We start from the raw sequence: 14,463 nt of genomic DNA, 5'->3' as shown, positions 1-14,463 counted from the left end.
GAACATTAAAGAGAAGGAAGTTATATTCTCCCTGCCTTGGCTTCTCGTGTTTGCACATAAAAGATAGGGGAGGTGTGCTCTCCCTGCCTTGGCTTCTAATTTATAAACATGAAAGAGAAGGAGGGTGTGCTCTCCCTGCCTTGGCTTCTCATGTATGAACATGAAAGAGAAAGAGGGTGTGTTCTCCCTGCCTTGGCTTCTCATGTATGAACATGAAAGAGACAGGATGTGTGCTCTCCCTGCCTCAGGCTTTGACATTCCACGTAGGCACATGGAAGGGCAGGGAGCTCCCAGAACAGAGCTTTACCGCCAAATCTAAATTATATAAATAAAAGTTAAATTTTAGATCCACTTCCTGTAATCCCACCCTTTGCTGGATCATGACAATCCTTATTTTTTGGATCCTAAATGTTCTGAAAAGGTCTGATGAGCACAAACTGGAGGTTCAACATAAGGAGAACCAAGACTGATTATTGAATTCTAGAACTGTTCCCTGACTTTCATTCTTCACTGACTCCTCCTCCTCCTCCTCTCTGACCTCTGCGTTGTTCCTCCTCCTCTCCTCCTCAGGGCTCCGGTGATGTGAAGTACCATCTGGGAATGTACCATCGTCGTATCAACCGCGTGACGGACCGGAACATCACCTTGTCTCTGGTGGCCAACCCGTCTCACCTGGAGGCCGTGGACCCCGTGGTGCAGGGCAAGACCAAGGCCGAGCAGTTCTACTGCGGAGACAACGACGGCAACCGGGTGAGACTTGGAAGCATCACCAAATGAGTCTTCAACCTCTAACCAGGAGGAATACTCTTCTGTCCAGCTCTCTAATCTCTCTCCCTGTGTTTCTGCGTTCAGGTGATGTCCATCCTGCTCCACGGTGACGCAGCGTTTGCAGGTCAGGGCATCGTGTATGAGACCTTCCATTTGTCTGACCTGCCGTCTTACACCACGCACGGCACCGTGCACATCATCGTCAACAACCAGGTGAGCCTTTAGCACCTGGAGCAGCTGTGTGGGGCTCCTTTTGTTCTTTATGTACCTGTCTTTATTTGTTCAGGAGACGAGGTGAGACTGTTAAAGTTAATCTAAAGTTTTCTTCTTGGTTTGGAAAGCTTGCAGATCATCAAACTAATTCTTGTCCGTTATTTTCAGTGTCTATAATTTCTACTAAACTTATCAGAACCAACAGACTGAGCTGTGATGTGATGTTGTTTCTCCAGATCGGTTTCACCACAGACCCTCGTATGGCTCGCTCGTCTCCCTACCCGACTGATGTGGCCCGAGTCGTCAACGCTCCCATTTTCCACGTCAACGCCGACGACCCCGAAGCTGTCATCTACGTCTGCAAGGTGGCCGCCGAATGGAGGGCCACGTTCCACAAAGACGTGGTGGTCGACCTGGTCAGTGTGTTTCTTCTGTCTGACGTGAGACTCTGAGCACTTCAGTTATATGCCTGTTATACCTGAATATGTATGTGTGTGTTTCTCTGCAGGTGTGTTACCGTCGCATGGGGCACAACGAGATGGACGAGCCCATGTTCACTCAGCCGCTGATGTACAAGCAGATCAAGAAGCAGAAGCCGGTTCTGCAGAAATACGCAGAGAAGCTGATTGCAGAGGGAGCCGTCAGCAGGCAGGAGTACGAGGTAAAAACACACAAACACAAACACACTGCAGTGACGTCTGCATCCTCTGGAGGGAGCTATTTCCTGCTCTCTACAGGAAACAGTTGCATATGCATATTTGGACATGAATTGTTGTTTTTATGTGCCTGAATGTTTTGTGTCAGAGATGTTGTCTTGATTGTGATGACAGAGGATTGATAAAGACTCATATCTGTCATGTTTACTGTGAGAATAAAACTGAGCAGTAGTTGTTTGTCTGAGCGATCTGGCTCTGAATCAGAAATGAATTAGTCTCGTGGAGTCTAAATCTCTTGTCTGGTTTTTGTTTGTAGGAGGAAATCGCCAAGTATGACAAGATCTGTGAGGAGGCACACGCTCGCTCCAAGGATGAGAAGATCCTGCACATCAAGCACTGGCTGGACTCCCCATGGCCCGGTGAGTGAGATTAGAACCAGATTCAGCGTTGATGATGAGAGATTGGATGAGATGCGAGACTGTTTGGCTGAATCTGAAGCATGCTCCTCTCTTTAAGGTCCCATATAGTGAAAACGAAAATTTCCTTGCCTTTAAATAAAACACTGTGCCTCTTAAATATTACACAATGCATGTTTACATACTACACAATATACCTTTAAATACTAAATACTCTGCCTTCAAACATTTCTTAATGTATCTTTAAATACTGCACACTGTATCTTTTAAATACTACACTGTGCCTTTAAATAATACGGACTGCACCTTTAAATACGACAGACTGCCCCTTTTATATACGACACACTGTGCCTTTAAATAATACGGACTGCACCTTTAAATACGACAGACTGCCCCTTTTATATACGACACACTGTGCCTTTAAATAATATGGACTGCACCTTTAAATACTACACACTGTGCCTTAAAATAATACGTTCTGCACCTTTAAATAAAACGCTGTACCTTAAAATACTACACACTTCGCCATAAAATCCTACACACTGTACCTTTAAAAAACAACGTACTGCACCTTTAAGTACTACACACTGGACCTTTAAATACTGCACACTGTGCCTTTAAATACTACACTGTACCTTTAAACTACAACGTACTGCACCTTTAAATACTACACACTGGACCTTTAAATACTGCACTGTACCTTTAAATACTACACACTGGACCTTTAAATACTACACACTGTGCCTTTAAATACTACACTGGACCTTTAAAATACAACATACTGCACCTTTAAATACTACACACTGTGCCTTTAAATACTTAAATACTACACACTGTACCTTTAAATACTTAAATACTACACACTGTACCTTTTAAACTACAACGTACTGCACCTTTAAATACTACACACTGGACCTTTAAATACTGCACCGTACCTTTAAATACTACACACTGGACCTTAAAATACCACACACTGTACCTTTAAATAATACACTGTACCTTTAAATACTGCACACTGTACCTTTAAATACTTGAATATTACATACTGTCTCTTTAAATAATACACTGTACCTTTAAATACTGCACACTGTACCTTTAAATACTTGAATATTACATACTGTCTCTTTAAATACTACCCTGTACCTTTAAATACTACTCACTGTACCTTTAAATACATGAATATTACATACTGTCTCTTTAAATACTACACACTGGACCTTTAAATACTGCACTGTACCTTTAAATACTACACACTGTACCTTAAAATACCACACACTGTACCTTTAAATAATACACTGTACCTTTAAATACTGCACACTGTACCTTTAAATACTTAAATACTACACACTGTACCTTTAAACTACAACGTACTGCACCTTTAAATACTACACACTGGACCTTTAAATACTGCACTGTACCTTTAAATACTACACACTGGACCTTAAAATACCACACACTGTACCTTTAAATAATACACTGTACCTTTAAATACTGCACACTGTACCTTTAAATACTTGAATATTACATACTGTCTCTTTAAATACTACCCTGTACCTTTAAATATTACACACTGTACCTTTAAATACATGAATATTCCATACTGTCTCTTTAAATACTACCCTGTACCTTTAAATATTACACACTGTACCTTTAAATACATGAATATTACATACTGTCTCTTTAAATACTACCCTGTACCTTTAAATACTACACACTGTACCTTTTAAATACTTGAATATTACATACTGTCTCTTTAAATACTACCCTGTACCTTTAAATACATGAATATTACATACTGTCTCTTTAAATACTACCATGTACCTTTAAATACTGCACACTGTACCTTTAAATACTTGAATATTACATACTGTCTCTTTAAATACTACCCTGTACCTTTAAATACTACACACTGTACCTTTAAATACTTGAATATTACATACTGTCTCTTTAAATACTACCCTGTACCTTTAAATATTACACACTGTACCTTTTAAATACATGAATATTACATACTGTCTCTTTAAATACTACCCTGTACCTTTAAATACTGCACACTGTACCTTTAAATACTTGAATATTACATACTGTCTCTTTAAATACTAACCTGTACCTTTAAATACATGAATATTACATACTGTCTCTTTAAATACTACCCTGTACCTTTAAATACTGCACACTGTACCTTTAAATACTTGAATATTACATACTGTCTCTTTAAATACTACCCTGTACCTTTAAATACATGAATATTACATACTGTCTCTTTAAATACTACCCTGTACCTTTAAATACTGCACACTGTACCTTTAAATACATGAATATTACATGCTGTCTCTTTAAATACTACCCTGTACCTTTAAATACTGCACACTGTACCTTTAAATACTTGAATATTACATACTGTCTCTTTAAATACTACCCTGTACCTTTAAATACATGAATATTAAATACTGTCTCTTTAAATACTACCCTGTACCTTTAAATACTGCACACTGTACCTTTAAATACATGAATATTACATGCTGTCTCTTTAAATACTACCCTGAGAATGAAGTAAAAAGCCTCTACATTCTGTGAAACAGCTTGTAAAGGCGGTTTAAAGTGGCTTCAGTGGTGATGTAATGACAGCAGGAGTGATTCTCAAAGGCATGCAAGCAAAACCACTCTCACTCCCTCTCCTCAAGCGATTCAGCTTCCTTCCTGCTATTGTGGTTTTGCTTGCTGCAGAGTAAAGATGTCAAAGGTTGGAGCCAGACATACTTGCTGCTCTGTTGTTGGTTACAAAAACCAACACAAACGTCTAAAGTCTGTCCCAGCACCGGAGGACTGAAGAAAAGAGTGGTGTCTTTTTAATTTAACAATGTCGGACTGCTTCAACAACGAGGGCAGACTGCATCAAGTTGCACATGAAAGGCAAGAGGCAGGCTGTCTTGTAGTTGCCTCCTGTTGAGAATCAGATTCTGGATCACATGTGTAGTGCACAAGCGTAGGTTCTCCTGGAGCGATCTCCAAGTGTGTTTTGGTGTTTTCCACCTCTGCATTTGTCTACGCCCTCTCCCTGCAGCCAATCAGCACCTTATCATGGCATATCTGCCCACTCAGATCACTGCATAGATGATGAGGGGAGAAACTGAGAGGCTGCAGAAGAGCTGAATTTAAAACCTAGCTTAAAAGAAGACCAGGACCTGAAGTGTTGACATGTTTCGTTCATCAAAATGATGCACAAGTTTGTGAGACTGGTCTGGTCTCAGTTTGGTATTCAGCAGCTGACATGTTTTGTTGTTGTTTTCAGGTTTTTTCACCCTGGATGGACAGCCAAAGTCCATGAGCTGCCCCTCCACTGGTCTGACTGAGGAGTTCCTGAACCACATCGGAACGGTGGCCTCGTCTGTGCCTGTGGAGGACTTCACCATCCATGGAGGTCTGACTATAAAACATTAGAATAAAAGCTTCTCCTGAAACTTGTTATAGCTACTTAATCAGATAACTGAGGATTGTGTCTGATGTTTTCAGGTCTGAGTCGTATCCTGAAGGGCCGAGCTGAGATGGTCCGTAACCGCACCGTGGACTGGGCTCTGGGAGAGTACATGGCCTTTGGATCTCTGCTGAAAGAAGGAATCCACATCAGACTGTCGGGACAGGACGTGGAGAGAGGAACGTTCAGGTGAATAAATCACACAGAGCAGTTCTAGACCGTACTCTATGTTCTATTATTAACAAAGACCCAACATCAAGACCGGATCAGATCCAGTCCCATCTTCCAGACAGGACTCAGTCTGATCTCATCTTAATCCACCATGAGCAGAGCACTTTGCAGCATTTAGCAAGTTACAGTGGCAAGGACAAACTTCCTTTAACAGGCAGAAACCTCCAGCAGGACCAGACTCATGTTAGACACACATCTGCTGAGACCGTGTTGGAGAGAGGGATAGAGGGAGATGAAGAGAGAGAGAGAGATGATAGTGGGGAGACGGATAGTAGTAGTTGTAGCAGCTGGAGTCTGGGACGTCCACAGCAGCAGAGATCCAGAGGAACCTACGGGACAAGGGAGCTCAGGGACTCCAGAAAGGTCTATGGTTAGTAACTTTAATGAGACAGGAAGAGTTAAAGTGAGAGACAGGCAGAGAGAGGACAGAGAGGGAAAGACAGGACCCCAGTGTGTCAGTCTAAGCCTATAGCAGCATAACTAAGACCTGGTCCAAGCCTGATCCAGCTCTAACTATAAGCTTTATCAAAAAGGAAAGTTTGAAGCCTACTCTTAAAAGTAGAGAGGGTGTCTGCCTCCCGGACCCTGACTGGTAGATGATTCCAAAGGAGAGGGGCCTGATAACTGAAGGCTCGACCTCCCATACTACTTTTACAGACTCAAAGTGCGATGATTAGGCCTGCATGCTGGGAGGGTAGTGTTCTCTAGGGGTAATAGGGGCACTATGAGCTCTTTATAAAAGGGTTTGAGGAACCTACGAGACAAGGGAGCTCAGGGACTCCAGAAAGGTCTATGGTTAGTAACTTTAATGAGACAGGAAAACAGAGGAGAGAGAGGGGAAGACAGGATCCCAGCGTGACAGTCTAAGCCTGATCCAGCTCTAACTATAAGCTTCATCAAAAAGGAAAGTTTGAAGCCTACTCTTAAAAGTAGAGAGGGTGTCAGTCTACCTTTCTGTTCCTGTCTCTTTGGCCTTTTGGTTAATGTCATGAAGAGGAAACAGCTGTGAGAAAGAGAAGTACACTAAAGTCGACTCTGTCTGTCCCCTTTCAGCCACCGTCATCACGTCCTCCACGATCAGAACGTCGATAAGAGGATCTGCATCCCCATGAACCACATCGCTCCAGACCAGGCGCCCTACACCGTCTGCAACAGCTCTCTGTCCGAGTACGGAGTCCTCGGTGAGTCCACGCGCTCTCTCCTCATCATGTGCTTCTAAATTAAAAACATCCTCTGTGACGTTAAGACTCGAACCCCGTGTGTGTTCAGGCTTCGAGCTGGGCTTCGCGATGGCGAGTCCGAACGCTCTGATCCTGTGGGAGGCTCAGTTCGGAGACTTCCACAACACGGCTCAGTGCATCATCGACCAGTTCATCTGCCCGGGTCAGGCCAAGTGGGTCCGACAGAACGGCATCGTGCTGCTGCTGCCACACGGCATGGAGGGCATGGTGAGGAGCACGCACACACATACACACACACACACACACACACACACACACACAGACTTCACACAGACTTTCTAAGATGCTGGCAGGAATGTGTGTGAAAGATTCTCTAATCTGTTTCTGTTTGGGTCTGCAGGGTCCAGAACATTCTTCAGCTCGTCCAGAGAGATTCCTCCAGATGTGCAACGATGACCCCGACGTGATGCCGGTAACAAACACACTGACAGAAATGCAAACACACAGACACAGACACACACACACACACACACACACACACACACACACACACACACACACACACACACACACACACACTTTCATGTGCCGTCACATGTGGGAACTCCAGTTTGGAGTAGTTTTTGCTCGGCATGCATTGGAGTCATGCCGTACAGACACTTCCTTCTTTCCTTTCCACCCCCACTGGAAGTTTTGGGATTACTCCAGTAGATTCTTTTGAAACATGATTTTCAGGGCTGAAGATTTGTTTCCTCTGAAGCTCAGAGGAAACATGCAGGGAAGTTTCATAACAGGACGAGTCTGCGCGCTCACAAAAGAAGGAAGAGTGGAGTTAAGATGATGGAGAGACACTTCCTCTGTTTCCTGCAGAGCAAAAAGTCTCACTGTGTGAAGCTATCAGAACCACAGAAGAAGAAAACTTAGACTCTGTTTACAAACCACAAAGACAGTATGTTGTTCTGTGTGTTTAAACACATTTTTATGATGCTCCGGTGACGTCGGTGAGACAACAGAGCTAAAAAACAAACTGCTTCAGTCTGTGGTGTTAATGTTGCTTCTCCCTCCCACCCTTCCTCCTTTCTCTCTCTCACTCTCACTCTCACTCTCACTCTCTCTCTCTCTCTCTCTCTCTCTCTCTCTCTCAGACCCTAACCGATGACGTGGCTGTGCGTCAGCTCTACGACTGTAACTGGATCGTGGTGAACTGTGCTTCACCTGGAAACTACTTCCACGTCCTCAGACGACAGATCCTCCTGCCGTTCAGGAAGCCTGTGAGACACCAACACGAATCACAAACACTGACATACGTTAGCTTAAAGAGGAAATGACTTCAGATAGAAAGTTTCTGTTGTTGTTGTTGTTGTTGTTGTTGTTGTTGTTGTTGTTGTTGTTGTTAATCAGCTGTTTGTCCCTCCAGCTGATCGTCTTCACTCCCAAATCTCTGCTGCGTCACCCAGAGGCCCGATCCAGCTTTGATGAGATGCTCCCTGGTACGACTTCTTTGACTCTTCTTACTGTCGCCACAAGTCTTTCTCTCTGTACAGAGGCTCTGTATCATTCTCCTCTTCCTCCTCTTCCTCCTCTTCCTCTCTGCAGGAACTCACTTCCAGAGGGTGATCCCAGAAGGAGGCTCGGCCGGGGAGAATCCCGAGGGCGTGAAGAGGCTGATCTTCTGCACGGGGAAGGTTTACTACGAGCTGACCAAAGAGAGGAAGAGCAGAGGGATGGAGGACACCGTGGCCATCGCACGCATGGAGCAGGTACACACTCACAAAGCCGGAACGCAACGGAGCGGATCCAGTGGAAGTTAACACATTGACTAAAATAGAAACCTATCAGAACTGGTGCCGTGATGGATCAGAGACGCATCCTAACCTGACCCTAACCTCCCTATCTCTCTCTCTCTCTCTCCAGCTGTCCCCGTTCCCGTTCGACCAGGTGAAGGCGGAGTCTGAGCGTTTCCCCAACGCCGACCTGGTCTGGTGCCAGGAGGAGCACAAGAACCAGGGCTACTACGACTACGTGAAGCCTCGCATGAGGACCACCATCCAGAGAGCCAAGCCTGTGTGGTAAGACCCGCTCTGTCACATTTCCTAACGATGTCCACTTCCTGAGGAGGGTTTGACCTTTGACCTCTGACCTCTGTGTGTGTGTGTGTGTGTTTCTGTGTGTCAGGTATGCTGGAAGGGGGCCGGCGGCAGCTCCAGCCACAGGAAACAAAAACACACACCTGATGGAGCTCCGGCGCTTCCTGGACACCGCTTATGACCTGGACGCGTTCAAAGATCAGCAGTAGAGCGGTGACCTCTGACCCCACCCCCCGACCTGCAACATCTGGATCAAACCCTCACCTGTCTGACCTTTTGACCTACACACAACCCCTTCTGTGACACAAACTCCATCATCTCACACACACACACACACACACACACACACACACACACACACACACACACACACACACACACACACACACACACACACACACGCTTCATTCAGGAGTCTGGAGACATGCAGACACACAGTACAACATGATCTGATACTGCACAGCGCTGCGTTCTGCACACTTCGCCGTGTGTTCCAACTTCAAACTGACTTCACTCAGTGTGTTTTCATCTCAACATCTTTCAGACGAAATAAACAAAAACACTCGTTCATGTTTTAAACTCTGTAATCAGACGTTCTTCTTATCTGTCATCTACAAAGTAAAGCTCTGACACTGAAGATAATCCTGAAACAATCTGCTCAGTTTGATTATTGACCGTTAATTCATGACTTTTAATCCGTGAGAGACTCTGAACGAGCCTCACAAGCTTTTTAAAGGTCAGAAAACTTAAAGGAAACATGCTCCGATGTCTGGATTTGTTCGACCAGCTTTTCAAAACCAAAAGAAATTTGTAATGTTTTCTTTGCAGCGTTTAATCTGACTGTTTTTAAACTTTAATGTGGCTTAATCATGCTGGAAAATAAGTGTACAGAGGGCTGAACACATTTAAATTCCAACTAAACGACCAGTCTGAAGGAAAGAAAACGGCAAAACTGAGCACAACTTATTAAACACTGATCACAGAACCACCAGTCTTCAGGTTAACGTCCTCATGCCTGTGCTGGTTCCTCATCGCTCTGGTGGAGCACATACAACTCTATCTCCATTTAAGAGACTGTATCTGACACCTGTGCTCGTTTACATCCGGGTAGTAGAGCGTTACAGCGTTAAAACTAGAGCAGACAGGTGACGTCTTGTGATTTAGTCGATGAAACACACACATGAATAAAGTTTAAACGTTCTGTTTTGATTAACCAGCTGATCGAAACCCAAAGAAAATGTTGTCTTTTTCTTCATCAGGAACAAATCTGACCTCTTTGATCCTTTAACTCACCTCATTATGATGAGGTGATAAAGGAGGATGAATAGACGGTACTTAAAGGTGTAATGCGTGCTGATTAAGTTGCAGTTGGAGTTAATTATGTGCTCATGAGTGTAGTATCAGTGCTGTGTCTTGCAGCTTGTGTCAGGCTCCACTCCACCACAGCAGCTTTCTGAGCTGGCTCAACAGTTTGCATGAAAGAAGAGTCGATTACTTCGAGAGGACTTTCGTTGATGCAGGTTTCAAAACTTACATTAGAGGTTTGTGTGTTTGTTTTAAGTGTAAAGATTTGAGCTGCGTTAGATTTTGTTTGTCGATCAAAATGAATCAAATGTAAGATGTAGGAAGATCAGAAGGGTTTGAAAACATCTGCAGCAAGACAAGACTTCTTTGTGGACTCTTAAAGGCAGTTTGGTCCTCTTAGAGTCCGTATGTAACGGTTATAAAACCTTTAGGCTGCAGGCGCCCCCGTGTGTTGTGACACCAAGACTTGCTTTAGAAATCGAGGGGATGTAACGGCAACTTTAGTCCAGCAAAGTTTGGATCCTGTGAAGGTGTGGAGCCTGAAACTGAAGGGAGAAAACACACATTCCTCCGTCCTTACACACACACACACATGAACACAAACTGTACAATGTAACAGCAGGTCAGAACTCCGTCACACACACACACACATCTACACACACACATACAGATACACACAGGATCATGACTCGATAATCTCCTTCACCCTGAAACGTTGCAGGACACTTTTTACTTTTAGTTTTTAACAAACGGCTCGTTAGCATCGTTAGCGCTCCCTGTTGAAAGCGAATGAGAGCCGAGCTAGCTGAGGAAAAGTGAGAGTGATGCTTTGAGGATTGGATTCAGTGCGGCAGGTGGAGGGTGTTCTGCCTGTCAGCAGGTGGAGGGTGTTCTGCCTGTCAGCAGGTGGAGGGTGTTCTGCCTGTCGTTAAGGTAAAGTCTGTAATTAGTCACCACAGCAGATCTTCTTGTTTTTCTTTGTTTTGAAGGGATATTTTGGGAGTATAGCGGCCACGTTCTGCGCTATCAGGCGTCCCTACATGAACCAAATGCACTGCTGATTATAATTTAACCCCTCGGCTTCTGTCTCTCTTCTTCTCTTCTCTTCTCTCTCTCTCTGGAGCATTTATCCCGTGCCAAAATGGATCGGAGCGTCTCATGTTTTTATTATTTTACTCGCAGCTGAATGAACTCTGTCAGCAGGAAACTATATCTCCTGGTTTGAAACTAGAAAAATCTAAACGACAACAGAAGATGAAATCGGCTGCAGGTGGTGTTCTGGGCTTCTGTGAGACAAAGAAAATGATTTATTTATTTTCATAATAGGGGATTGAAATTCTCTTCATTATTTTGCTTCATTCAATAAAGAGTCCTGTATGTACTGAAGAGCTGCTGCGTCTGTGTCCTTATTGTCTGAGTCTACGTCATTTTTATTCAACAGGAGTGGACTACTGTTTCAAGTTCCCTCATTTTTTTTCCAAAGGGTGCGTCTCAAAAAACAAATCTTCAACCTCATAAAAATTAGAAATCTGTAAACTCAAATTATAAAGTATTTCCTAAAATCAATAAAAAAAAGGATTCTAAATACAGAAATGTCCAACTTCTGGAAGTAAGTGTTCATTCAAACATTCAGTTCATTTAATTCCATTCAATTATTTTATTTTCTTATTTTATTTTTCATGTATTAAATTTCATTTTTAATTCATTTATTAAATATAACTTCAATTATTTATTTTTATTGAATTTCATGTATTGACTTACATTTTTAATTCATTAATTTTATTGGATTTATTTGATTTAATTTTTCATGTGTTTGATTTAATTTCATGTATTTAATAAAAACATTTTATTTATTTGTTAATTTTGATTTTATGATTTAGTGAAAATTTTTAATTCATTTTTTAATTTTATTTCGTTTATTTTAATTTTAAGCTAGTTTATTGAATTTAATCTACTTCATTTGATTTAATTATTTAATTTAATTCACATTATTTTATTCAGTCATTTTATTTATTTATTTTATTTTCTTTATTGTATTTTTCATTCATTTGTTTAATTTGATTTTATTTATTTATTTTATTCATATATTTTATTGAATTTATTGAATTTATTTTCAAACAGCTCCGAAGCGGCAGGGCCCCGGGGGTGGATGAGATCCGCCCCGAGTTCCTCAAGGCTCTGGATGTTGTAGGGCTGTCCTGGTTGACACGCCTCTGCAACGTTGCATGGACATCGGGGACGGTGCCTCTGGAGTGGCAGACGGGTGTGGTGGTCCCCCTTTTCAAGAAGGGGGATCAGAGGGTGTGTTCCAACTATAGGGGGATCACACTCCTCAGCCTCCCTGGGAAAGTCTACTCTAGGGTGCTGGAGAGGAGAGTCCGGCTGTTGGTTGAACCTCGGATACAGGAGGAACAATGCGGTTTTCGTCCTGGCCGTGGAACACTGGACCAGCTCTATACCCTCGGGAGGGTGCTGGAGGGGGCATGGGAGTTTGCCCAACCAGTCCACATGTGCTTTGTGGACCTGGAGAAGGCTTACGACCGTGTCCCCCGAGGTATCCTTTGGAGGGTGCTCCGGGAATATGGGGTGGATGGCTTGTTGCTACGGGCCATTCAGTCCCTGTATTGTCGGAGCCAGAGTCTGGTTCGCATTGCCGGCAGTAAGTCGAATTCGTTCCCGGTGGGGGTTGGACTCCGCCAGGGCTGCCCTTTGTCACCGGTTCTGTTCATAACTTTTATGGACAGAATTTCTAGGCGCAGCCAAGTGGCGGAGGGTTTCCGGTTCGGTGGCCTTGGGATTCCGTCTCTGCTCTTTGCAGATGATGTCGTCCTATTGGCTCCATCGAGCGGTGACCTCCAGCTCGCGCTGGGACGGTTTGCAGCTGAGTGTGAAGCAGCGGGGATGGGGATCAGCACCTCCAAGTCCGAGGCCATGGTGCTCAGTCGGAAAAGGGTGGCCTGCCCTCTCCGGGTCGGAGGGGAGTCTTTGCCCCAGGCGGAGGAGTTCAAGTATCTCGGGGTCTTGTTCACGAGTGAGGGGAAAAGGGAGCGGGAGATTGACAGACGGATCGGGGCAGCGTCTGCAGTGATGCGGGCGCTGTACCGGTCTGTCGTGGTGAAGAGAGAGCTGAGCCAGAAGGCAAAGCTCTCAATTTACCGGTCAATCTACGTTCCGACCCTCACCTATGGTCACGAGCTGTGGGTAGTGACCGAAAGAACGAGATCGCGAATACAAGCGGCCGAAATGAGCTTTCTCCGCAGGGTGGCTGGGCTCAGCCTTAGAGAGAGGGTCAGGAGCTCAGACATCCGGGAGAGGCTCAAAGTAGAGCTGCTGCTCCTCCGGATCGAGAGGAGCCAGATGAGGTGGTTCGGGCATCTGGTTAGGATGCCTCCCGGGCGTCTCCCTGGGGAGGTGTTTCGGGCATGTCCGACTGGGAGGAGGCCACGGGGAAGACCCAGGACACGCTGGCGAGACTATGTCTCTCAGCTGGCCTGGGAGCGCCTCGGTATCCTCCCAGAAGAGCTGGTGGAAGTGGCCGGGGAGAGGAGTGTCTGGGCTTCCCTGCTGAGACTGCTGCCCCCGCGACCCGGACCCGGATAAGCGGAAGAAGATGGATGGATGGATGGAATTTATTTTTTTATTTAATTTCTTGTATTACATAAAAACATTTTTATTTATTTGTTAATTTTAATTTAATTTATTTGATTTAATTTCATGATTTAGTTCAACTTTTTAATTCATTTATTTTATTTTATTTTAAGCTAGTTTATTGAATTAAATCTACTTTATTTAATTTAAATATTTTATTTCACATTTTTTGATTCATTTATTTAATTTACTTTATTGTATTTTTCATTAATTAATTTATTTTTCATTCATTTATTATATTATATTCCCTTTAATTTCTTAATTTATTATTTTTTCATTCATTAATAACTCAGTTCTTATTCATTTGAACACTCACGTATTGAGTCCCAGGTTTCTTCACTCCTGTCCTCCAGCTGATCTGTGGTTTTGTGTCCAGTGTTTCTCATCTTCCTCTTCACACGTCTCTCAGAGTCTCTGTGAGCTGACTAATCAAGCACTGTAACATCATGGTGATCAAACCATGTGGTAGAAGTTTTGGCGCTG

The 14,463-nt window shown here is 43.7% G+C and overlaps 1 protein-coding gene across 2 annotated transcripts in view; it reads left to right on the top strand.

The window, feature by feature from the left end:
• ogdha (oxoglutarate (alpha-ketoglutarate) dehydrogenase a (lipoamide)) overlaps positions 1-11,718 on the top strand; it is a 39,424-nt gene extending 27,706 nt beyond the window's left edge. For both annotated transcript variants that reach the window (XM_034692711.1, XM_034692712.1), the window contains exons 9-23: positions 571-750; positions 853-981; positions 1,218-1,397; positions 1,490-1,642; positions 1,954-2,056; positions 5,346-5,474; positions 5,567-5,717; positions 6,813-6,940; positions 7,029-7,207; positions 7,341-7,412; positions 8,086-8,211; positions 8,358-8,430; positions 8,537-8,700; positions 8,855-9,009; positions 9,116-11,718. In XM_034692711.1, coding sequence (XP_034548602.1) covers positions 571-750; positions 853-981; positions 1,218-1,397; positions 1,490-1,642; positions 1,954-2,056; positions 5,346-5,474; positions 5,567-5,717; positions 6,813-6,940; positions 7,029-7,207; positions 7,341-7,412; positions 8,086-8,211; positions 8,358-8,430; positions 8,537-8,700; positions 8,855-9,009; positions 9,116-9,236 — 2,043 coding nt within the window. In that variant the 3' untranslated portion in view covers positions 9,237-11,718. The remainder of the gene's footprint in view (positions 1-570; positions 751-852; positions 982-1,217; positions 1,398-1,489; positions 1,643-1,953; positions 2,057-5,345; positions 5,475-5,566; positions 5,718-6,812; positions 6,941-7,028; positions 7,208-7,340; positions 7,413-8,085; positions 8,212-8,357; positions 8,431-8,536; positions 8,701-8,854; positions 9,010-9,115) is intronic.
• The last annotated feature ends 2,745 nt before the right edge of the window (positions 11,719-14,463 follow it).

This window comes from Notolabrus celidotus, chromosome 9, assembly GCF_009762535.1.
Source record: "Notolabrus celidotus isolate fNotCel1 chromosome 9, fNotCel1.pri, whole genome shotgun sequence".
In the NCBI taxonomy this organism is placed as follows: domain Eukaryota; kingdom Metazoa; phylum Chordata; class Actinopteri; order Labriformes; family Labridae; genus Notolabrus; species Notolabrus celidotus.
This window is presented reverse-complemented; position numbering and strand designations above follow the sequence as displayed.